We start from the raw sequence: 24,942 nt of genomic DNA, 5'->3' as shown, positions 1-24,942 counted from the left end.
TTATACTCTCCTGCAGAGTACAAAACTTGTGAACTCAAGTTCTAATCTGCGACAACTGAAGTAATGTTCTAATGTGCATTTCCAGGAACATGTTGAAGGAGAAAACTGTGATCGTTGCAAACCAGGTTTCTTCAATCTGCAGCAAAAAAATCCCAAAGGCTGCGAGGAATGTTTCTGCTCTGGCAAAACAAACGTCTGCACCCACTCCCACCTTACCTACAGCACTGTAAGAAAAATCATACTTTATCAGTCTATGTCATTGGGTTTGTGTTTCTGTGTGTTGTCACTGTGCATTGTCACCATGTTCTTTTTTGGCCTATGTATTTTTCATTTATCCAGAAGAAAATGCTTATAAGCCTTGTTTCTTTTCATTGTGCGAAAGTTCTGAAAAAGTGCACTTAGCAGTGAAAAGTGCAAAAGAAGTTAAAACAGTCAAAAATGAAGCCATATGCATAAACACAGTCCCGGAAATGTGCACACATAATCAGTCCAAGTTAAAATGCAGCATATCCATATGGCAACCTCTTTTCCAGGTCATTATTAAATTTCTAGACCTGAGAAAATTAAGAATTTTGAAACATTAAATGTACAACACACAGTTATGTAAGAAAAAGGGATGCCTTACAGAGGGCATTTTGAGTGAATTTCTTTTGCATATGTCATTCCAAGGAAAGGATATGAAAGAGAGATTAACCTACTGATCTTATTTGTGCTGTAGAAAAATGTGTCTTTAGACTGCAAATATACTCTAGACTTTAAGCGAGTTCTCAAAACTCTGACACTGATTCCAGTCTAATGGATGTATACTACATATTCATGTCTGTGGATCGAGTTTAGGAAATGTGTTCCAGGTCTACTAGTTCCTGGTTTTGGCTGTATTGGTATACTGGAATTCTATGAATAAAATCATATATACCTAGTGTGCTCATTTACATGCCAGCATCTGAAAAATTTTCCATCCCATGGCTGAGCTAATGTCTTGTTCTGCTTGTCTCCAGGCTTCAGAAGCTACCCTTGTATGAACAGTGTGCTCTTCTCTGATGATTCATTTCTAGTTATGTGATTTCTGAAATTCAAGTTCTGATGCTTTCTAGCTTTACTTTGGCTTTCTAAAAAAATACATGTTTGAACTTGTATGTTGTAAGGCTTTAGAACTACAAATTACTATAAATTATGCTGTCTGCAACAATCAAAAAATCTATATCAATTTGTCAGCTCATCTTCTGTACCCTCTGTGACTGATATTATTTATTGGAAACTTGTATCATATTTGGAGATATTCTTACGCATATGTTTGTACAGTAGAATTTCCTCCTCACTCTAGACTGTAAGAAGCAGAGACGGCAAATACTTGTAGTTGCTTCAAACTTCTCAGAATTTATAGCTCCCAGTCACATACAATAAGAGAAATTTTTACTGTTATTACTTTGTTGTTTCCTTTGTTCCTAAAGTGCAATGAATCATATAAATCTAGTCAGTTTTTTAAAAATGGAAGAATAAGAAACTGTGAATATTGAAAGGCTGATGTTCTGACTCTTATCGTAGTGTCTTGTTTTTCTTTGTCTCTCTTTTCTTTTTTTTTCTGTCATTATAGATAGAAGATATGAATGGCTGGTACCTGACTGGCTTACCAGGTCTTATCAGAGTTGTCCCCAAGCAAAAGCAATTTGATGGGCATCAGCAGCTTAGCATCAGCAATGTGGCTGCACGAAAAGTACTACCACAGACTTATTATTGGAGTGCACCCAGTTCTTATTTGGGCAACAAAGTAAGTGCAGATGGTACTTGCCTAAATGCTAATTTCATTTGTTGACAAAAGCAGTAAGAGTTTGAAGCAGGGTGGAACTGAGGGAAGATTAAGTTGGATAGCTGTTTGACTAGCACAACCACAAGCAGAAGGGAATCAGGCATGTGGAGTATCCTTGGGATGTGAAAAGTTAAGTGGAGAAAATTAACTGAGTATCTTTGACCTTGAGACCCCCTTGAGGCTTCTGCTGTCAGGTGTTAGAGAAGTCTATATAGTTTGCAGAGTTGTTTTCTGAATGAATTAGCTGGTGTGTGGTTCAGCTTGTCGTGTTCTCTTCCCACCTTCTCAGCTTTGAAAACCAGTTCCCTCGTCTGCTTTTCAGAGATGCAAGTTGTGTATCAGATGTTGTGGGGGTGTGTTACAAAACTTTAATATTTGGTAAGAAACTTCTGTGTGGGGAGCTCTCTGCCCTAGAACTCAGAAAACACTGTTGTGAGCTCTGTGCCTGTTCTAACGTATATATTTATCCAAGTCTGTGTGTGTCTATGCGTGCATGTACACACATATTCATGCCCTGCAGGTTAATACCAAATATTTACCTTCTAAAATCTTGGATGCTTCAGCAGTCTGACTGTCAGGTTTCTCACCACTAGACTTCCTGCTATCATACAGGATATTTTCATGAATGTCACATTATTTTCCAGAGAGGAGAACTGAGGACAGAATGAGTCTTAAATGTGAAGAAATCTAAACAGCTTTCCATTTACTATAATCCTGATTATGCTAAAGCTCATCAGAAATCCTAACACTAATACACTTGAGCACGTTTTCCTCTAGTCTCTTCAGGCTAGTCAACCTTTTATTTATTTGTTTTCTTCCTGCTGGCTGAAAATCAACATGACAGAAGGTAAGTGAGCATGTGTAAGCTAAATAGCATCATTCCAAAGAATTTGGCATCCTGTTCATGGCTATAAATTGTTAAAGAAAATCAGACTGACTTAGGTGGCAAAGGGAGGGTTTCTTCTATAGACTTCCATGTCTGGTGAACTTACCCTGAGATACGAACTGATACTTTTCCAAACAGAATTTCATCCTACTTCTATTCAGTGAACAAAATAATGGTAAGAATATGCACAAATTATTTGAATGTGGAAGATATTTTTTCAGTGTAATTTGGAGGTCCTTTGTGGTTACTGTCAGATATCTCTGTATGAATGGAGCAATTTGCCTTAATAGCTGAACCATATGAATTTTTGATACTACAATAATACTGAAAACACTCACAAATTACCACAGTACATCTTAACTGTCATGTTGCATCATGTAAATTATAGTTGTAATGACATGCTTAGGCCATATGATTTGTGCTATGGAAAGGGAAATGGAAATAGAATATTGAGAGTCCTTGTTTGTAGACTCAATAAAGCATTTCTCTAAATAGCTGAAACTGGATAAAGCCAAACTAGATAAAAACATCCTTTCTTGAGAGCAATTGCTAGCTGTGTTACAGTCGAATAATTGGCATCTCAGAGCAGGCAAGCTTCTTTAAGAATTTTTGTCTTAGGAAATGTAGAGAGCAATTTAGAAAATCTTGTATCACGATGTACACTTCCATTATAATTTATAAACCTTGTGTGACAGAAAACTGCCTTTCCTTTATATTGTTAAAATTATTGCTCTTAAATACTATTCCCCAAAATAAAACTGAGTAACAAAAGGTAGTAGCCATCCCACATTTCCTAGTTTTCAAATATAGCTCAAAAACCTTCTTTAAAATAATTATTTTAATATAAAGTTGGCATGTAGTGTATATGCCTCCACAATGTTGATTGCCATATGTGTTCTATCTGCTTGTTTTGCATCCATCTCCAAATGCTTCTTTTGGATGAAAAAAAGAGTTATAAATAGGATGGCCCTGAGTGTGCAGCCTTCAGCTTTTTCTTTTTTATCTAAATCTGGCTGACACTAGACTGTACGATACTGGTCTTTGACTGTCTAAAGAGACGTTATAAATAACAGGAGGCTGTACAGGATTCTTGTTTATGTCAACGCAGGACAAGGACATGAGCAAATTAGTTTAACATCACCATATCCTTTTGTTCTTCTAAATATATATACTGCTACTAAAACTGAAACTTTGTTGTACAAACACAGATAATTTTTTAAATACATGATATGGAGCATATCTAAATAAACATATGACATCGCCCCCACCATGACACACACACTTGATGGGCAGCTGAGGCCATTTGAGATTCCATGAGGAAATATCTTTGTTTAGAGAAAGCCTCTCTGCCTTATTTTCTCTGTGCTACTGCAAATTTTATGTTCCATTCTCTGCTAAGGGCCAGGCTTAACCATAAAGGTGGAGATTTACCCTGCCTCTTTCAGGTGTTTAGGGCACTGGTCTTGGTCAGCAATCACAGGTGAGTTCAACTTGTAGGTGGAGGCCATCCTAGAATCTAAGTCTCTGACCATCATCTCAAAACCCAGCAGTCATACAGAAATTAGATGATGCATCCTCTAACTCCTCTGTCTGGGTTTTCAGCAGGTATTAATGCCACTGTTGCTTATACTGCAAACAACGTGATAGGAGCCCTTAAACACTTCTGTTTTAAAATACTATTTGCTAACTGGCAGATTTTACTCAGATTGAGAAGTCTCTTGTATTGAGTGTTGCTTTACAGGAATCAATTGAACTAGTTGTACAGCATGATCCCCTTCAGTGTAAGGGAAATTAATGTAATTTGGTCCTTCATGAAGTTAGGATATGTTGAATATTAAAGCAGAAGATACTTGAATAAATGGCCTTGTTATCTCTTGGAAAAATTCTAGCATATCACGTTCGTCAACTCCATAGACTTAAGCAGCCATATGGTGGATAGATTGTTCTTTATCTGACTTCTAGTGAAAGGCAACTGCTGAAAGTTTTGTGTAGAGTCTGTGTGTACAGGACAGGAAAGGTACTTGTTTGACTTAACTCTGTCACCTCATTTTTTTTGCCTGTTTTTTAATAATTAGCTGTGTAACCTATTTGCTGACTTACAGAAGTCAATGTTTCTCTGAGTCCAGAGACGAAGATACTGTAATAAGCCTGTAGCCAATACACACAAAATCTATCAGCCTTTAAAAGTACTCTACTGTGGAAAGTTAAAGATTGGGATGGAGTGAGCGATTTGTTTTGAGACATATTGTCTATTGCAGACTGCCCAGAATACCTCATAGGATTAAATATTGAATTATAAAATAATCATAAGCTAGGTCCTTGTGGCTTTTATTTTTATTTCATTCCATTTGTTTTCATTTCTTAGGTAATTCTGATGCAAAAGACAGAATAATGCAAAGCAAATTGCAGTCTACAGGTCCCAGGGGGAAAGGGAGTTGAAACCCAAAACATGAAGTGTCAATAACACAATAATCAGCTGGAACAGAAGTGACAGGATCAATTGCCCTAAATTATTAATACCTCTAAACCCAGAAAGCTTCATCTAGTATCGTCATGGTTTTAGATATCAAGATTTTCTTGATCATAAGAGATGATAGAGTTAGATAGATCCACAACTCTTTTTCTTGCTTTTCCTGCCGGCCTCAAAAAGGAGAATAATTTAACTGAACACCTTTTGATATAAACGGATGAGATACAAAATAAATTGTTGTAAGCTACTTTTTTCTATCATCATTTTTTTGTTTGGTTATGTTTGTTTGTTTTCCAATTCATTGGCTTCAAGAAAAGCAGTGAGTGACCTACACTTCATAATTCCAACAGTGTCTTAAATTTAGTTGGTAGACTGAGTTTTTTGAGTCTGTGTCTGTGTTGCTTTTATTGTCAGGGAAGTGAAGTGGTGAAACTTAGGTGGGCTGCTGTGATCTTCCTTTGTGTGCCTTTATAAGATAATTCTTTCTTTCAGCTGTTTACATGGACAGTTTAGCCCTCATATAGGAGGTTTTGTTCCCTAGGGCAGATGAGTTGTCCAAGTCTAAGCAGGCCACCATTTAGTAACATAATGGCAGTGCTTGAAGTATCTGCAAACTGCATGAGGGATTTTTCTGCAGTGGTGGCAGGTCCAGTACTTCATGCTAAATTTGCCTTTTTATACCCTCTGCAGAGAAATTACTTTCAGCCTCAGACTTGAATGTGTAACAAAGAACATCTCCAAGCTAGCAAAAGTCAAGTGGGGCTGGAGTAGGGAATGTGTTTCTCAAATTTAAGGGATAACATTTCAAAAACAAGTGTGCATGGACATTTATTGATTCTTAATGTCTTGTACATTTGAGTGGGATCAAATAGGTAACTGTATCCACATTATCTGTATCTGTAAAAGAAACAGTAATAAGCATCAGCAGCACATAGTATGCAGGAAATCTCCATTCGGTGCAATGTCTTGAAGTTATTCACAGTTGCTGCGGATCCTCAGATTTTTTTTTAAGTGGTGTCAACAGCCAATACATGGCAGAAAATGATTCATTTGAACCTAAAGAAAAATATTTTTGTAAAGACAGCTACTTCAGTATCTTTTGGCTTTCACATTTGAATGCATTCTTCCAATAAAGAGCTGGCTTAGTTTATTGATATGTTTTTGATTTTTAACAAGTAAACGCTGAACTAATATAAATAATTTTATTTTACATCACAATCTAAATTTTCTTGACTAAAATTAAGTAACCATGGTAATCAGACTCAGTCAACAGTATGAAGATGTCTTCAACTTAGTATAAGTTACTGTTTATTTTGTTAACAGTTACTTCACTGTAGCTTCTAAAATTGGAGTAATAGGCAAATTCAGATACTGAAATGATGAGACAAACGTAACAGAAACATGAGTGAAGAGCAGAACATTTTAAAGATCTGAACCACAGCTGACTGATGCTTCCTTTAAATTTGCTTAGTTTGTATTACATGATCCGGTTTAGATTCTTTATCTCTGCTGAAATATTCTCTCAGCGTGGCACCATGAAATGAGACAGGGACAGGTCTCTGCATTTTTTCACAGCTGTGGCTAGCCAAATTTTACTAGATCTCCAATTGAAACAATATCAGGACTGTCCTATTAGGGGGTTCAGCTACCCATGATTGCAAAGAACTACCAAAACATAAGTAAATTTTGCACGCTTTGTGCCTCATTAATGCTTGTAATGATGTTTGGATAGCCTATTGGGGCAGTTCAAGTACAGCCATTATTGTGATTGCAAGGAAAACTAAAGATGCCCAGTAGACTGTTACGGCCTCTTTGTGCCTTAGAAATGAGTTGAAACAAGGCCCAGAATCTGGCTATCTTAGTCCACTGACGGCAGTATTTCATATATCTCATGATACATTTAATTTCTTTGTGCTAAAATCATCTTATACTACTGTATGAGAAAAGAAGAGATTTATTATTGGTGAAATTATTTCATAAATCTCAGGTGTCCTTTACATTACCTGCTAACTCAGGTCTGCCTTGAAGGCAAGGGTTTTAATCAATAGTGGCAGTTGAAAAATGGAGAAACAAGCAGGAAATAAAGTAGTTTCACAAAATAAGGGATGTAAATGCTAGAGAGAGAATACTGAGTAGTGTTAGGAAATAACGAAGAAAGTAAATTGGAGAATATGCTTGCCAGACTGGAAACTCTTACTCTTCTTATCTCACATCCCAAATACTAAAATACTGAAGGATCCAACGAAGCGGAAGCAAAAGAAGAAAAGTCTTTGACTTAGAAAAAACTGATATATCTGATAACTTGTACTGAGTGCTAATCAATATGCAAAGAAGCATGGTGATGGTGATTCTAAGCTAGAGATAGCTAAATTGAACAGTAGTTACTTGAGACTGGAAAAGGATACACACAAAGCATTATTACTAACTGGAATATGGAAGAAATGAGAGTGGTTTATCAATAGCTGAAAATGGTATAAATTAATTTAAGGTATCATTAGCAAAAGAAAACTCGAACTGACAAAGTGTATATGAAGAGCTGGTGAGAATCAACTAGTTCCATAACTAATTATAATAGAAATTATATGAGTAATTTTGTAAATTCTATATATTCTTGACTTTTTCATAGAAGGTTGGTGAATGGTAGGGCCATTATGCTGTGAGTGCTTTACAAACTCTAATTTTCTGAAGGTGATATTTCATACTAAGTAGATTTCCAGTCAGTCATCCAAAAAGTGTCGGAATGATCACTTTCATGTATTTCAGTTTAACAAAAAAAAGACAAAGGCAGGCAATCTTAATCTTCAGATAGTCTGATATGAACATAGTATTTTAACATCTCTGCTGGGTGTGGTGGGCTGGAGTTTACTTCATAATGGTGTGTATAGTGCTGTGCTTTGCATTTGTTGCTAAAAGAGTGTTGATAATGCACCAGCCTTTCGGATCTTGCTGAACAGAGCTTGCACAGCGTTGGTTTCTCTCCAGCCTTCCCACCGATCCAAGTCTTTGCACCTTCCTACTATTTTCTCCCCATTCCATGTGAGAGAGGAGTGAGAGGTAGGTGGGTGTTTGACTGCTGGCCAGGGTCAACTCACCACGACACCACTGAAAGTGGTGGAAGAAATAGAACCTTAAAGCCTTTGACAATGAAGCGGTTGCAAAAGAAATTTTCAGTATGGTTGACAAAGAATTGAACAATGAAATCAGAACCAGAACTGACAAGAAAGTAGCACACTAGGGATCAGAATTATTAGTTTAGTTTTAACTTGTCCTTCCACAGAATCATTATTCTAAATATTTCAATATTGTGAGTGACTCATGCTTTGATCTAATATCTGAACAGAGTATGAAACATCACAGAATCAGAGAATGTTAGGAATTGGAAGGGACCTTGAAAGATCATCTAGTCCAATCCCCCTGCTGGAGCAGGAACACCTAGATGAGGTTACACAGGAATGTGTCCAGGTGAGTTTCTGATGTCTCCAGAGAAGGAGACTCCACAATTGCCCTGGGCAGCCTGTTCCAGTGCTCTGTCACCCTCACTGTGAAGAAGTTTCCTCTCATATTTAAGTGGAACCTCCTGTGTTCCAGTTTGTACCCATTGCCCCTTGTCCTATCATTGGTTGTCACCAAGAAGAGCCTCCTTTAAATACTGTAGGTCCTGTATCTCATGTACACTATACCCTCTGATTCACCTACACTATCATTACCTGATTGCTAAATATTTCTGAATGGACCCATATTGCTTTGTTAAATCTCCAGAAGGCAAAATGACCTCCATTACTTTACATTCCTGTTAAGCTTACATACTGTAAGCTGACCTTTAGCAGGAGAGAATGATCATGGCAAAGATTTTATTTTCCAGAGAGATTCTAGCTAACTACAACAAATTTCTTTAGAAAGCAAACCCCAGTGGAAACTTTCAATATTCACTAAGTTTCTGGAAGCAAGGGTTATCCTAACTACAGAATGAACTTGCCTTTGTCTTCCTGTACTCAAGAGACAAAAGGGTTAAGACCAGATATTTGGCATATTGAAGGGATAATCATGTGCCAGAACCCCAGTCTGAACTGTGATGAATTATTAAACAAGTGGTTTGATGGGTGATTGAGTATTACCTGCAAAGCAGTGCTTGTCTCCTTGAGGCACATCCAGAGCTAACTGAATTGAGCCAATTAGACTGACTGTCTCTTCAATGAGTTGTGACCTATCAATGGTAATAGCTTATTATGATGATAAATGAACCCATCTCTCAAACTGAAGCCTGAGTACACACTTCAGCAGTTTCCCTGAATCACAGGGCCATTACCGATCAACTTCAGATTGACAGGAGTGACAGCAATGAGAGCAGATAGCATGCATGGGTAGACACAGATGATTGTTTTACCCAAGTGAATATATTTGCACTTATTTTTGGTGAGGTTGTTTTGTGATTTTTTAGGGCTTTTTAATGGGCCTGCCTGAACATTCCATATTTTGCTAAAAGTACCTAACATTTCTCACAGTATGTGCAGTACCATCTCCTGAGACGGCTGGATGGATTTCTGGTTGGTATCTACATGCCTTTTCAGTCTCAGAGGCGCTCTGTATTATGATACAGGAGAATCCTGTTTTCTAATTGATAAGTTTGTTTTATTTGTTTGGCCCTGTTAGCCCTATCAATTTATTTTCCAGAGGCAATTTCCTCAGAAAAATGAGCAAGACAGAGGAACTGTAACATTACCAATATTTTTCTTTATTTTATTACAAGCTTTTGAAACCTTTAAGTATAAAACGTCATTAAATATTTAGAACAGTTCTGGACCATTTCCTTAGCTAGTTTAATGCTTTTTGGGAACAGGATCTTTTTTTTTTTTTCACAATGAAGGCAGTTGTTTTAATAAATTTGTGTCAGTTTTCTTCTGAGCTTTTTTGGTTGTGCCCTGCCCTTCCCTTCCATGCCCCTCACAATTAAATATTCCAAGTGTATTTTATTAATTAAAAATAACAGTGCCAGAGATATATACCTTCAATTTATTGCCCTTGAAATAAGATTTTGATTGTGACTCAATTTTTAAAATGAAATTTCATAAGATAAAGGGCTTTTATATATTCCTAAACCATATTGCCAGTTATCCATAAAATAGCCACAGTCTGCTCTGAAAATGTGGCCTGGAGGGAGTTCTCTGTTGAATGACAGGCTTTAAGTTCATGCAACTGCCCAGTCAGCACAGCAACCCTGTCTCCATACATCCCTCTCTTGCATGGTGTCATTCCAGCAGGGTTCCTGCAGCATCTCCTGGTGAGCTGTGCCTCATTGCAGTGCATCCTTTACTCTGTACAGTGAATCAAATTTAAACAGTTCCAAGTTTACTTCGCTGTGGGTAGCACGTTTGCAGCAATATTAATGGTTATAAATACAGTGAATAGTAATCCATAGTTTCCCATCAATATTGTATCTACCATGCTCCAGAAAACATAGCACAGTATTATATTTACTTTGAGGTTTTTGTGAAGCTCAGATGATCAAAGTATGTGATATTATAGAGGAATGATTTCTTCTTGCATACTTTAAATTAAAGGCAACAATATAGAGCTATACATATATCTAGTCATGTTAAATGTTTTACAAGTTAAAAAAAGAAAAGTAAAAAAGGAAAAGTAAAATGAAAAAAGAAAACTAATTGATCAGTATATATTGTCATGAGCTATGAAAACAAGATTTCCTAACTTAATAAACCTAGGCAATCTAAACTAATAAAACTGGTGGACTGAAACTGCATTGTTTAACTTACAAAGTAGATTCATAACAACAGATGCCTTTAAAGCTAATCAAATAAGCAGGCACATTGTTTAGTCAGCTGTGTCTTGTTACTTAAATGTGTGAGGTAATTCTGTTTAGTCTGTTGTGATTAAATGTTCTATTGAGAAAGAACATTCTACAGTTTTGTTGCTGAGATTAATCTTCTGTGATGTGCAGTCCAGTAAATTATTTCTCTCTTTCAAAGATGATGTATTAGTTCAGTTTAGGTAGATGTGCAAAAATCCAGTTTTGTCACTGTCCTGTGTCTTTTGTTATATGTCAAATATATGATAGATGTACCTATAACTTGAATACAAATAGCTTTACACATTTGTCTCATTGAAAAAAAAAAAAATGAATGTATGATCCAAAGGATGAAAGAGAATAAAACTAGCCACATCAGAATAAAAAGCTTAGAAACTTAAATGTAGGAATGATCATGGCAACATATCTTTAGCAAACTTCAAGCTTTTATGTTAAAGATTTCTGAAAATTCTTCCTTAAAATACTGGTTTGTCTTTTTCCACCAAACATTTTCAAATTTGCTATGATAAAAATTGCAGCAAGATACTTAGTTTCAGATTTTGGCCAGTGATATTACCAGGTCAAACCTTCTGAACCTGTCTGGCATTAATGGAGGTTTTCTGAGCTACTGCAGCATGCCTTTGCAGATTTGTCACTTCTTTTTCCTTCCTTTGTTACTGAAAAGAAGCTAGCAGTAGTAGAAAACTTTAAAAATTTTGGTAAAAATTACAGCAACTCAAAAAACCACCCATAAATATAATCAAGTAGATGACCTTATCAGTAAACCACCAGGCTCATTACCATGCTTTCCCAGAGCTCCATGAAACAAAACATCCCTCTGCCTGCAATATTCAAGGTGATAAATAGTAGCTGAAAGAGTTGGGAGAGTCAAAAGAGCTCTCAAAATCTTAGAGCATGTCCTGACCTGTCCCTGAACTGAGGCTGAATTCTGAATTAAATAGAAATTCATACACTGTTTAGTGGGGGTCTCATCAATCTGTGTAACCTGTGTGAAAATGTGTGACAAAACACAGTTGTCAATACAATTTACAAGTTTCAAGTCTGTTTTTCTGAAAGTTATAGACAAATGTAAAATAAAATAAGAAAAATGCCTCCAAATTTTCAATGCAAATTTTTGTGAAAAAAACAATCTGAAGTTTACGTGTTTTCTTTAACATAATGAAAACAGCAGCCTTCCCCTTAAGTTATATTTGAGCGTAAACATTTTTACTGACTGTAGCATACTTTCAATCTACTGTCTATATACTTGGATCATAGCTATTGAAAGTACTACCCTGTTTCCAAGAAAATAATACCTATCCTGAAAATAAACCCTAGCATGATGTTTCAGAATTTTTGAAGATGCTCAAAATATAAGCCCTACTCCAAAAACAAGTCCTAGTTACAGTTCATTAAAAAAGTCAATTTAAATAGTGTCCAGGCAGCTATACTTGTAAGAAAGTAAGCATCTTTTGGAGCAAAAATTGTATAAGACTCTGTCTTATTTTTGGGAAAATAGGGTACTCTAGGCAAATATGAAACACTTAACCTTAGCTACTTTTCCTGTAAATCATTATTTAACTTTTGTCTACTTTCTTTCCAATACTGTGCAGTGTTTTCTATATTCACTTTTGAGAAATAAGATACTTCTGGGCTATCAGCTGTGGATGCATTGTACATAGTATTAACTTTACTCTGATCACATTGTGTTTTCCAAAAAGTAAGTGCTTGTGCTTTCCTCTCTCAAGACTTTTACATGATAACTCTTTCAGGCTGTCTTTCAGTATTTTGGATATCTAAATGGTGCAGCTTCCTTTTAGAAAATATTTGTTCGATACATCTTTGAAATGTGTTACCACAAGCAAGTCTTATTTTTTTCTTGGATGCAGCTAGAGTAAAAATTTATATTAAATCTATTAAAAAAAGTATTTTCCTGTTTTCTTTCAAAGGACCCTGGTGTTTTTAAAACAGGAGAATGTATTTAAATTGTTTGGTAGGTTTTCTGGTATGTATTTTGCATGTTTTATTTTTTATGTCCACTTAAAATGGATGTTTTTATGGCCATTTCTGCCTGAAAGATATGTGGAATGTGTAGGTATGTTTTGTTCTGTAACAAAGCCACAGATTGTTTTTCAAATACAGCAGTTTGGGCAGCTTGAATATATCCAGGGCTTTCTGAGTTGAAGATGACAAATTATTTACTTAGTAACACTATGAAATTTTTCTGATGTTTAGGGAGAGGACATTAGTCTAAACAGATTTTGATCTGACCTACTAAAGTCTTTCTGACATTTTTCAGAGCACAAATTTGGTTTCATATTCAAATGCCAAAGTCTTTAGAGAGCTGAAAAGCCACCTATTGGATTCTCTATTTAGGTACTTCTCAGTGGCAAACAATGATAGGACAAGGGGCAATGGGATCAAGCTGGAACACAAGAGGTTCCACTTAAATTTGAGAAAGAACTTCTTCTCAGTGAGGGTAACAGAGCACTGGAACAGGCTGCCCAGGGAGGTTGTGGAGTCTCCTTCCCTGGAGACATTCAAAGCCCGCCTGGACACCTTCCTGTGCGACCTCACCTAGGCGTTCCTGCTCCAGCAGAGGGATTGGACTAGATGATCTTTTGAGGTCCCTTCCAATCCCAAACATACTGTGATACTTGAGACTGTTCTGTGATGCTCAGAGGTGCAGAGAACCACCACAGCAGGAATCAGTGTAAAGTGACTGTAGTCAACCATATCTTTGAAAATGATGTTCCAGAGTTTCTTGCCTGTTAGAAGTCTACTGTTTTCTAGTGTGGGAAGGTCCACTTTTCATAAATACTACAGCATGCATGCTACTGCTGCAGCGTTCCATCTAGCACAGAAAACAGTGGTTATTTGCTGAAATGTATTCACTTTGCCTGAAGAATATGGTGAATTTAAGCTTCTATCACAAAGCAGGATTTATTTTGAAGGTAGTGACTACCACTTTAAAATAAGTGGATGTTAATTAATGTTTGAATACAGCACATATTATATTGGGTAATGTGGATCCACATTATTAATGAAAAGATTCATCATAGTGAGTATATTACTGTCTATGCTGAATTATGATGGAATTCTTACAGAAGGATAAATGACATCTATTGTAAAACCTAATGGATATCATTATGGTCAGTGTTAAAACAATGAATACCAAATGAATGAGTAATAGGAGCGACACTAAAATTAGATTTTATTCATTAGCTGTGTTGGTAAAAACGTATAATCATTATCACAGATTTATGTGCACATCTTAGGTGACTGTACATGTGTTTTAAACAGCCTGGGACCACCAGGAAAATTTGAGCATTGCAGCAAAGGGTCCTTAACCATTGCGATAGAAATACACACATATGTTTTATCTAGAATATTAAAAGTTCAAAGAAAATACTCTGAATATTGCCCAAAAGACCTTAAATATTTTCTTCTTTTCTTTTGTAAACAAAGCAACTGAATAGAAATCCTACCAATATTACAAGATAAATTAGGCAAACATTTAATAGTTGGTGTGCTTTATTACCCTGCGTGAACTGAACAAAAGCATGAATAGACAGTGACTTGAGCTGCCCTTTTAAGTACCTTTGCCTGGGACAGTGTTCAGCATCCCATTCAGAGCAAAGATAAAAGCACCTCCTAAGGTAGCTCAAACTGTGCGTACCCGCTATGTTCAGTGAGCTCCTCAAGCTTCCCAAGGATCTTAGAGTTGTCCGTAAGGCTTATTTGTCATTGTAAGCTCTATGAGGGCTTCTAATAGGTTCTCTGTGTTGATTAATTAATTGGCTTATTTATTTATTTATTCTGTGTTAGTTTTTGTGCCAGCTCTCCACAGGGAAATTCAGATTGCTACAAACTTCAGAGAAAATTATGTTGTTAACAGCTGGTCTAAAAATACCATGTGATCCCACTGAGTTCTTATTTTTAGGAAGGAGAAAAAGAAAAAGTGGAGTTCATGAGGGTATTGTGTCTAGAGAGAGAGTGGATGCATGCTTTCATGTGACATAATTCTCATCTGGACAGCTAGGAAGAAAATGAAGTATAATTTTGCTGGAGAAGTGTGAGCCATTTTTATGGGGGATTTTTGGTATGTTAGAATAAGGCAAAAATTCTCCCATTTGATCTCAATCTAAATTGTATACACTAACATGTATTAGCTATTCTATTATACCTTTGATCTGGATTTATATTACTTGTTCTCTTCTGTGGATCTGTAGCAGGCATTGTATGGTGGCTCTGAGGAACTTTCACCTTCAATACAGAGAGAAACAGGAACACTGTGTAATAAAGCAGTAAACTGCAAACAAGATTCACACCGCAGATCTGACAAGAGAAATTTGTCCTGAGAGGGAGATCATAGATTTAGGTTTAGAACTACTCTTGCCAAGTAGTTTTATGTGGATCTCTGGGGAAAACAAAGAGAGGTAGTAATATATTACCTAATGAGTATGTTGCTATTATTTTGATCATAAGGCACTGAAAGGTTTATACTTTCAGTTCTTGACATACAATCATAAACTTTTAGTATCTTTGTGAGGATAAGACAAAGTCTGAGACTATAACAATATCTAAAAGGTACCAGAGGAAGGTCCATCTAGCCCAGTAGCCTGTTTAGTCACAGTGGTCAACAGCAAATGCCAAGGTAAGAGTGTAAGAAGCAGGCAAGCATATAGTGATCCTTCATCATGCACTTTCCTAACTTCAACCAACCTGTAGCCTGGGTACCTCTGAACTGTTGGAGGTGTCTTTGTAATTCATGGTCTTTACTCATCCTAACTGCACATTAGCAGCTTTATCACCTGAAGATCTAGCAAAAATGAAGGTCTTATTTGGGACAGCAAGTCTGGTTCCTGCATCCAGCCCACTCTCTGTCCTGCTTTCTGCCATTGGTAGCTGATTTTGAATTGTCCCTGAAAAATGGTTTGTATGGGAAAAGTAATGTTTTCTGTCTAACCTCAGTTGTACTGTTAAATGTTGTTTTTTGGTTGTTTGTTTTTTTTTTTTAAACAAAAACATAGTGGTTTTGTAATAGGTCTTAGAGCTGCTTTACTTGATCTGTTTATGCTGGCAAGTCAGATAAATAGTTTGGAGGCAAACTTGCCCGTACTTTGTAAAGAAATGCAGTTATTTGCCATAGCATCAAAGCACAGGCTATTATATTTGCTTCTCATCTGTCTGTTTATGCTGTAAATCGCTGTCTATTACGTTTGACACTGCTCAGAAAGAAGGAAAGTATTTTGAGATTATATTGTAGGAGAATCCTTTTAAATGTCTCTTTTTTCAAGTTATTTCTGTCTTCTCATTATAATCTTCTGCTAATTAGTTAAAACAGTTATGTTAGCAGTGATCAGAATCTGTATGTCCTTACAGTTAATACATTCTATGATTATTTTCTTCTATGAAAGCTTTAAGGGTTGTTAAACCTCTATGATTCAGGTTAGTATCAAAATAAATGAAGGAACAGCATATTGTTATTATGCTTCTAATTTATGTGATTGTATCACAGCCTACATTTTTGTACTGTAGTATATGAAAAGCAATGAGCCTTGGAAAGTGATCTGAGCCAGTACTAAAAAAGCTAAATAAGGTCGAAGAAGAGGAAGTTATAAATCAGATCAAGTAGAATCATAGAAGGATACAGAAAAGAAGAATTAGCACAACTTCTTTTCAAGGCATATTCTGTCTTTTCTTGAGTGGGCCCGGGCAAGAGAAATAGTGGTCAAAAAACCTCTTTCCCAGCTTATGTTGTCTCACTTCCCTTGCAGAAATGGGGTGAATACTGTATTCTCTAAAATCTGCTTTTTCTGACCAGGAACTTGAGTATCATGGGACAGTTAATTGTATAAAACTGTGTGTCATCATGCCCTTGTCCTTTTTACTTATCAGCTCCTCAGCTATGGTAATGCTCTCTATACACCTTTAAGGATGCATCAGTTCATGATATTTTGCACAATGTCAACATGGGTTATGAGGCAGAGAAGATACACTTCATTTCATCATGGCTATTCTTAAAAATCTTTCTGGGGGCCATAAGAATGGGTGTGTCCTCTCAGTGGAGTTGAGATTCTTGTTCTTAACAGTATACTAGTTCAGTAGCTAGTCTGCTTTGGTACTGTCTTCCCTATTCTTACAGAAACCACAAGTTGCAGATAACCAGTTTTCAGTCAATGAACATAGTTCCACTGAAGCTACTGTTGCTGCTTCTTGTATAGCAGGATCCAGGCTAAAGCACATAAATGTCTAACCATTAATGTAATGTTGAAATGTTGTTAGTCATACCTTGTTTTGCATGTGTGTTAAGTCATTGGTTAAGCCCTTTGGATTTTAAATACCATGAACTTTTAAAATAAAACCCTTCATAGTAGAAATTACTGCTATAGGACTATGACTGAATTTAAAGTCCCTACAAAAATGTTCAAAGGAATTGTGGAGTCTAAGCACTTTGTATTACGACTTTGGGAAGCAAGTAAGCAAATAATTGTGAAAAAATACATTACTTGGGCACCACAGCAGGTTAATCACTTCTGTGTTCCTCCTTCTTCCCAAAAGTGACCTGAATTAGGAGATTAGAGCTATGAAAACAATCTGACCTGAGAGATTCTTGTGCTGTAGGGACTGAGGATTAGGTACGGCTCCAACAGTCAATTCACTAAATAACTTCTCATGTCTGAAGTTACATTATCCACTTTTATATCTTTTATAGAATCCAGCTTAGCTACATCAATATCCTGAGGAAATGTGGCTTTCTATTTTAGGATGACATTTTCCTACTTGGCAGGATATTATCTTCATACAACATGTGTACAATATGGTACTAATTTATGTCTGTATGTTAGTCTGGGAAAAGTTGCCTTGCGCAGTGTATTAGGACTTGCAACTATTTAGACACTTTTAAATGCTCTTAAAATATAATCTACTTTCCCATTTTACTGTAAAATGATACTGTACTGAAGAGGAAGGAAGGAAGGAAGGAAGGAAGGAAGGAAGGAAGGAAGGAAGGAAGGAAGGAAGGAAGGAAGGAAGGAAAGAAGGAAGGAAGGAAGGAAGGAAGGAACAAATCTAGAGTTGTAACTGCACTTAAATAAGCCTAATAATTTAATAATAATTTTTGTCATTAATTTCTCATTCCGATAGGCTGAAACTGGAGTAATAAAATGATACTTGGGCTAAAACTCAGCACACAAATTTCTGTATTCGACTGTTAGGTGGCACTTGAATGGAATGGGTTTTAAATACCTAGACGAAGAAATGAAAATAAAAATTTGCAAAGTAGTTTTTGAGCTGCACTGTCAGAAGTATTATTCACACGGGTACTTTGAGGACACATCTGTATTAATAAACTAAGAACTGTTGGGACTATTCTCTAGTTTTGAGTCCTCTGGTATGGGCATACTGTTGAAACATTATACTATTGAATTAGTAGCAACTATTTAAAGAAGTAACAGTATAGCGTAACTAATAAAATTGTTACATTACTTCACATTACTTAAATCCTTCATCCTCCAAAAGAGAATTGTCTCATCCAAACTATAATTTGAGAATGGCTCCTGGCCCATACTGCCTACCAGACTATTCTCAGGAGAATTCAGGAGAGAATCCTAGAGACTCCTTTTGTTCTTATTTTCTCTTCCCTGTGTGCTAATATTTTTCACTTCTCCAGAATTAAGCAGAACTACATATATCTAGTTGACTGCAGAAAAAAATTTAACCACATTAATTGTTTGGCAAGATGAAAATCACTAGAGAAAACAGTTTTTAGCACTTTAAACAGTAGTGATTTGCTGGCACACCGTGCAGTTTATCAAATAAACTTCCTAAATGGGAAATGTGGAAACCTTGCCAAATAATTAGTTCTATTCTGGTGTGTTAAGTTCACGAGCCAGTCTTGATGGCTCCCTGTGTAACAAGAGGAGAGACGTGAGTTTCCCTGAAAGGCAATTCATAGCACTAACTTATACTTTACATATCATCTCTAAAATTAACTGAGGCATCTAACATTAATGTGGACTGTTGTCCCAGCAGTTCCTACTTTAAACTGAGAGTATTCTGTTTTGAAAAATATTCAAAAATGCTGACAAAAAGTAGATAAAAGGGAACAAAAACCTGTCCCATTCATGTGAAGTACCTTAATGTGTAATTTCTATTGAAAATTTCTTTCACAGTCTGCTCTGGACGCTTATAAAGTAAGGTTAAATATAGAAAGTCTCATTGTGCCACTGGTATTAGATTTGTGATCGAAACCTCTACAGACAAATCAGATATCCAGTGTAATAACACCCAGATCTCCCAATCAGGTGAGACGTTTCACAAAAATAATCACTTCTCATTTTTGTTGTGTTTTTTTTTTTTTTTTTAGTTTACACATGAAACTAAGATACAGCATCCTGTGTGTAATATGGCTATCAGGAAAGTATAATTTGTAAATAACAGTTTACATTGCAGAAATGTTTATATGTACATTACTGAATTGTTTATGTGTGGTAGATTATAAAACATCAGCTTTCTAAACTATAATCTTTAAAGCAAAACAGAAAATGTGTATACATTGCTAGAATCATCTCATGATTGCAAAGGTCATTTCTTCATCTATTCATGGCTGCATATTGTCCAAATGGCAAATATAATTAATGCTTGTAGGAAAAAGTACTATTAATAAATATTTATGTATTTTAGCTTTCTGTGCCAGATGAAGCATCTGGAAACCAGTCAAAAGCACGTGACCAGTCAGCAACAGCACATAAGCATTCAGTTGTTTGCAGCTCCTCAGTGGTCCAAAGTGGTATTTATTAAATAATTGCCCTACCTATATTGCTATCAGTTGGGTGATGTAAGTGTTCTGAACTAACTTTAAATGATCTAGGTTAGATGTTAATAACTGAATTCCCGGCCTCTGTGGTCTGGACTGCTTCCAGTTCTCAAGTTAAATCAAGAACCTCTGTGTGCAATTATACATTAATTTTTGTACAATTTTGCACCAACTTGATGTCATGCATCAATTAAAACAAAACAAAAAAAAACCCAAAAAAAACCCAAAAAAACAAAAAAAACCAAAAACAAAACAAAAACAAAAAAAAAAAACCAGACAAAACAAACTGACTAAAGTAATTTATATAATAGACAAAAGCAAAATAAAAAGTTAGTGTATCTTAATAGGGAGATAACTAAAAAGGGAAAGTAAGTTGAGAACTAGTTTCAATTGCATGAGACAGGTGAGAAGAACCTTGAGTAAAAACAAGGTCATCTTGTGCTTACATAGATTTCCAGGAAAACATAGTTACTTAACTTTTGTGGGAATTAAACTAACTGTGCTGAAACCTGCATAAATATTTGTGCCACCCAAGAGTATGAATTTAACAGCAGTTCATGTCCTGATGGATAGTCAGTGCTTTCATACCCTGGTTTGAACTTTAGCAGAAACTCTACGATGTCCTGGGGCCCTGTCCTTACCGAGCAGAAACTGCTGTTTTCTAAGAAAACAGCAAATAATACTGCACTGTGGAGACACCTGTGGTTTATGGTAAGTAGCCAAACTAACAGTTGTAGACCCACTTAAATTATCTAGCTCAAATATACGTTCCACACTTTAATGTTCTCACAGTCTTTTCTTCCCTGCAGCAGCTACACTTTTAATCTGAAAAAGGGTAGTCATAATTTGTACTGCAAATAATTCATGTGCACTTGAATTAGGTGACATTAATTTTAAGGGTCAGAAGATATAACCGTGAAAGAAGCCAGGGATTCCAGCAATATGGGAATTATCCTCAAGTGTGTCTGAGTGATTAATCCATCTTTCACTGGGCCATGAAATAAAAAAGTTGGGGCAAAGGGTAGTGGGAATTTGCTTGGATCCATTTCTGTTAAAACTTTTGTTTTTCCCAACTAAAATGAGAAACTGAAGGATTTCATTACAAGTCAAAGGTTTCATTTGACCTAGAGCAGATTTTTTTTTTTATTTTTTTATTTCAGGCATTTATTAAATTAAGAGAATTAACAGAACAGCTGCAGAATACTGGTAAATTCTGTTTTGTCAGTTTAGACTCTGAAGTATTTTTCAGATGAAACTGTCAGGCAAGCTTTCTCAGATTTTCTGAATAGTTTCAGGACAAACAAAACAGCATTTTAATAGTGAAGTTACTTCACTATTAAAATGTGATAAAACTCCTCAGATTGACTTAACTCTTATTCCAAATAGTTTCATGGTATCAGTGTTACATTCTTTATGTATTTCTCTCCTTCCTTCTTTTGAGGAATAACAGACAATAGGGGATTTTAAAAAAAACCACACAAACTCTTTTAATCAGCTAATGATATTGGCATCTTTTTGTTTTTTGCCTTCTCACAGAAACAAATCAGAAGTTCTTTGCTATTGCATAGGATGCTAAACTGTTCAGGAGCAGAGTAGTCAGAACGGTATAATACAGGATGTTTCAAAGGATGGACCCAATTTAAAACTCTAGTGATTTCAAATGTCATGCATCTTTTGAAACACCCTGTAGAACACTATTAATAGGCCTTATTTACCAGCAGTCTGACTCCTTTCCAGACAAGGCTAAGCCAAATTAAATACACCTCTCAATTAAAAAAAATGTTCATTTGAAGTTTTGTTTGCATTTAGAGGTTGGACTGGATGATTTTCAGAGGTCCCTTCCAACCTCAAGCATTTTATGATTCTGTTATTCTATGGTTAGTGATAGACCCACAAGAAGTTAAGTACTAGTAATTGCTTTAAAATTAGAACTATAGAAATTAGAAGTTTTTACAGCTTACTGCATATCACATAGCAGACATACAGTTGACTATTTGGAAATCACTATATTGTGAACTATTCCATTCTGCTGTTTTTTTTTTTTTTTTTTTTCTAATCTCAGACATTCCTGTTACTCTCTGATGAAGTACAGTACCATGAAATATTCCAGAGATCAAGAATCATATTAGAAATGCTAAAAGCCAGTAAGTCTCATCAGTACTTGAGTTCACAGTAGTTAAATGGCAGTAGAGAGGTCCACAGGGACTAAAACATAATGAGAAACAGTATGTGTTGCATCTTGCATATGTTCCTTGGCTAGGTCTAGTTTTTCTTTAGAGAGATGGGTGGGTGACACACTAGAAGTTCACAGTTCTTTTAATTGCAATACCTTAAACTTACTGTTCATTTTAATCGATACAGTCAGTAGGTAAATAAACTGAGGCTGATCTAGCTGGTTAGATGTAAAGTGATGTGTTAATATGACAAAACTGTTTTAACTGCAAGTTACAGGCTTTGCAGAGCCTGAGTCTGATCATGCCATGTTGAATTTTACACTCAAAGCAAAATCTGATGTTGAAAACTGTTGAAAAAATTATGTCACATAGAATTTACCATTTGCTGTTAGTCACGTTGAAAGATCAGCCCTCCAGCAATTTACTCCCTATTGGTTCACATACCATTCTTTCTTTTGTCTAATATAAGATGTTAAATGTTAAATGTTTTGGTTGGAACTTCAGATACCTACTTTCTGTTCTACATTCAGAAATTAATGAATGGAAAATATTAACTACACAATTCTTAACAGACGTAAGTGGATACAGCACAGTACACCTCTTTTGTGAAATTTAGTGGGAAAAGCCATTTTTTCAAGTGTAATAATTCTTGCTAGCTGGCCTTGGACACTCATTCACTCCCCAGAGATTGTTTGCATTATCTTTAGCTCTTCAGAAGTGAGATATTAACACCCTACTTGGCACTTGGTGCTACAGGAAAAGACAGATCCCCTGTTTGCAAAAATATTCAGAAATCAATTAAGTTCATGGAGCTACAGCAGTTTCTACCAGCAGGAGATCAGTTCTGAAACATCTATGAGAAAGTAAGAGCAGCTGTAATTAGTCAGAGGAAAGGTCAGTCTAACCTAGGAAGTGGTCTCCAACCGTGACCAATACTGCATGTGTATGCAATAAGCAAGCAAGCACACATCAATGCTGTCTTGCACACCAACCCAGGATACAGCAATTTGTACACATTTCCTGAGCTAGAGAATAGCTGTGTTACAGTCTGAGGTAAGAGAAGGAAATGCTGAATTGATCAGAAAATGCACAGCATTAGATAAAAAAAAACCATAATTGGTAATTCATGCAAAAGATTACGAAAAAAGTAACAAATGGGCCACTACAACTAGAGGAAGGGTGGGAAGAGACAGATGAAGAAACAGAATTCATACATTAATAACAGAGATCATGGCAGTGGAGGACTGACAGTGTTGCATCTAATCTCTGTACATTCTAATTTCAAACAACCATAGAGGTAAGAAATTTTGCTGTCACTAGTGTGGAGGTGAATTTGTCCTATGACCAAATAAAGTGCAGAGAGTCTGGAACACTCTGCTGAGTCAAAAATGTGACTTGCAACCTGTAGACAAATGCTATGAAAACAAAACAAAACAAACAAAATGAATCAGCCACTCCATGATTGTCTGTGTGTAGCTTGATAGATGAGTTTTACTTAAATATAGATCAGTGTTTGTAAAAAAGTTTATGGTGTGTTCTTACTGTTTCCACATTTCTGGAAACTTGTATAACTTTGTGTAGGTCACAGTACTCATCTAACATATTTTAAACAGTGCTAAGTTAAGCTCAACATTTTTAATCATTTTTTCTCCTAATGCTATTGCAAAGTAATAGCTCCTTTATCCACATTTTATCTTTCAGCTATAAAGTTAATTGTTGCTTCAGACTACACCATTTGCATTAAATCTAAGGCAGCATGAAACCCTGCTAAATATTAAAGAGTTTGAGACTGAAGCAGAAAATTTATGTTGTTAGTCAAAACTTGTTTTATTAGGACCTACTTGCCTGGCTTACATTAGAATATATATATATATATATATATATGTGTATACACATGTTGCCAAGAGAAACAAGAAAGGAAGGAACACATTCAATTAAAAGAAATTTATGTAGGTATGTAAATCATATTAATCTCACTCAGAAGACCTTGTGTTTATATATTATATATGAACTACATGCAAGGAGGTTGATTCTTTGTGAGGTATATAGCTATTTGTTACATCAAGAATTCAAAACATATTGAAGGGAAGTTAAAATGTGGTGCCCTGGCTAAAATGTAAAATGAATATGAGGTTTTCCAACCTATTGTTGAAATTCAGGATAACTTTTTGAATACCTCTTTAAACAGAATGAGTAGTAATGAATAGTAAAAATTCCTAGATTTTATTACATTCAGGATTCATATGTTCTTATTTACTTTCAAACATCTTGGACCATGTGATGAAACTTTATACTGAGACTTTATTGTTTGAGATTGCAAAATCCGTTGTTCTTAAACCAGTTGCTTATAATACCAAAATTCAGAATAATTTCATCATGCACAGAGATACTGTCGTTCTCCATTCTTCAAGGATATAAATGAGGAAACACAAATCAATCAGTTGCTAGAAACTGAACTTATGTTGAGATAAATTGATAGGTAGTTTCAATTGATTTTCTAATGCTTTTTTATAAATAACACTTCATTATTTGAGTATTATAATTGTTACACTTTAAATGTTTTTCCTGACATCGGAGTAGGGAGTGCTTTCTTATTTAGAAAAGTGATGTATAAGAATCTTTACTGGCATCAAGTGGGATATTTTCTGAGAGATTCTGAAGCACCTGGTTTTAGGGTCTGTGTTTTTTCTTCACGGAGAGTGTCTCAAACACAGATAGGCTCACTGTATGCATACAAACATACACACATACTTGTTTCCTTCTCTCAAGGTGAGACTGTTGCTATGCCAAAAATTTTTATTTTCTACATCTGACCTTTTCTCTCTACAAAAGACACAGCTGCACGTTGACATGTTGGTGTGTGTGGGACTCTGCTGTCAGCTGGACAGAACTCAAAGGAGAGCAGGACTTAAAGAAAAACAGGAAGAACTGGTTTTATTTAATGAATAATATACATAAATAAAATTAATAAGGACTGAAGC

The 24,942-nt window shown here is 35.8% G+C and overlaps 1 protein-coding gene across 5 annotated transcripts in view; it reads left to right on the top strand.

Annotated features, from left to right (window-relative positions):
- Positions 1 to 24,942, top strand: part of LAMA2 (laminin subunit alpha 2) — a 362,981-nt gene that overhangs the window by 155,682 nt on the left and 182,357 nt on the right. For all 5 annotated transcript variants that reach the window (XM_065833304.2, XM_065833299.2, XM_065833305.2 and 2 more), the window contains exons 11-12: positions 86 to 226; positions 1,595 to 1,768. In XM_065833304.2, the coding sequence (XP_065689376.2) occupies positions 86 to 226; positions 1,595 to 1,768 (315 nt within the window). The remainder of the gene's footprint in view (positions 1 to 85; positions 227 to 1,594; positions 1,769 to 24,942) is intronic.

Source organism: Patagioenas fasciata, chromosome 3, assembly GCF_037038585.1.
Source record: "Patagioenas fasciata isolate bPatFas1 chromosome 3, bPatFas1.hap1, whole genome shotgun sequence".
Taxonomy (NCBI): domain Eukaryota; kingdom Metazoa; phylum Chordata; class Aves; order Columbiformes; family Columbidae; genus Patagioenas; species Patagioenas fasciata.
Note: the sequence above shows the minus strand (reverse complement) of the source record. Positions and strands in the feature narration are given on the sequence as shown.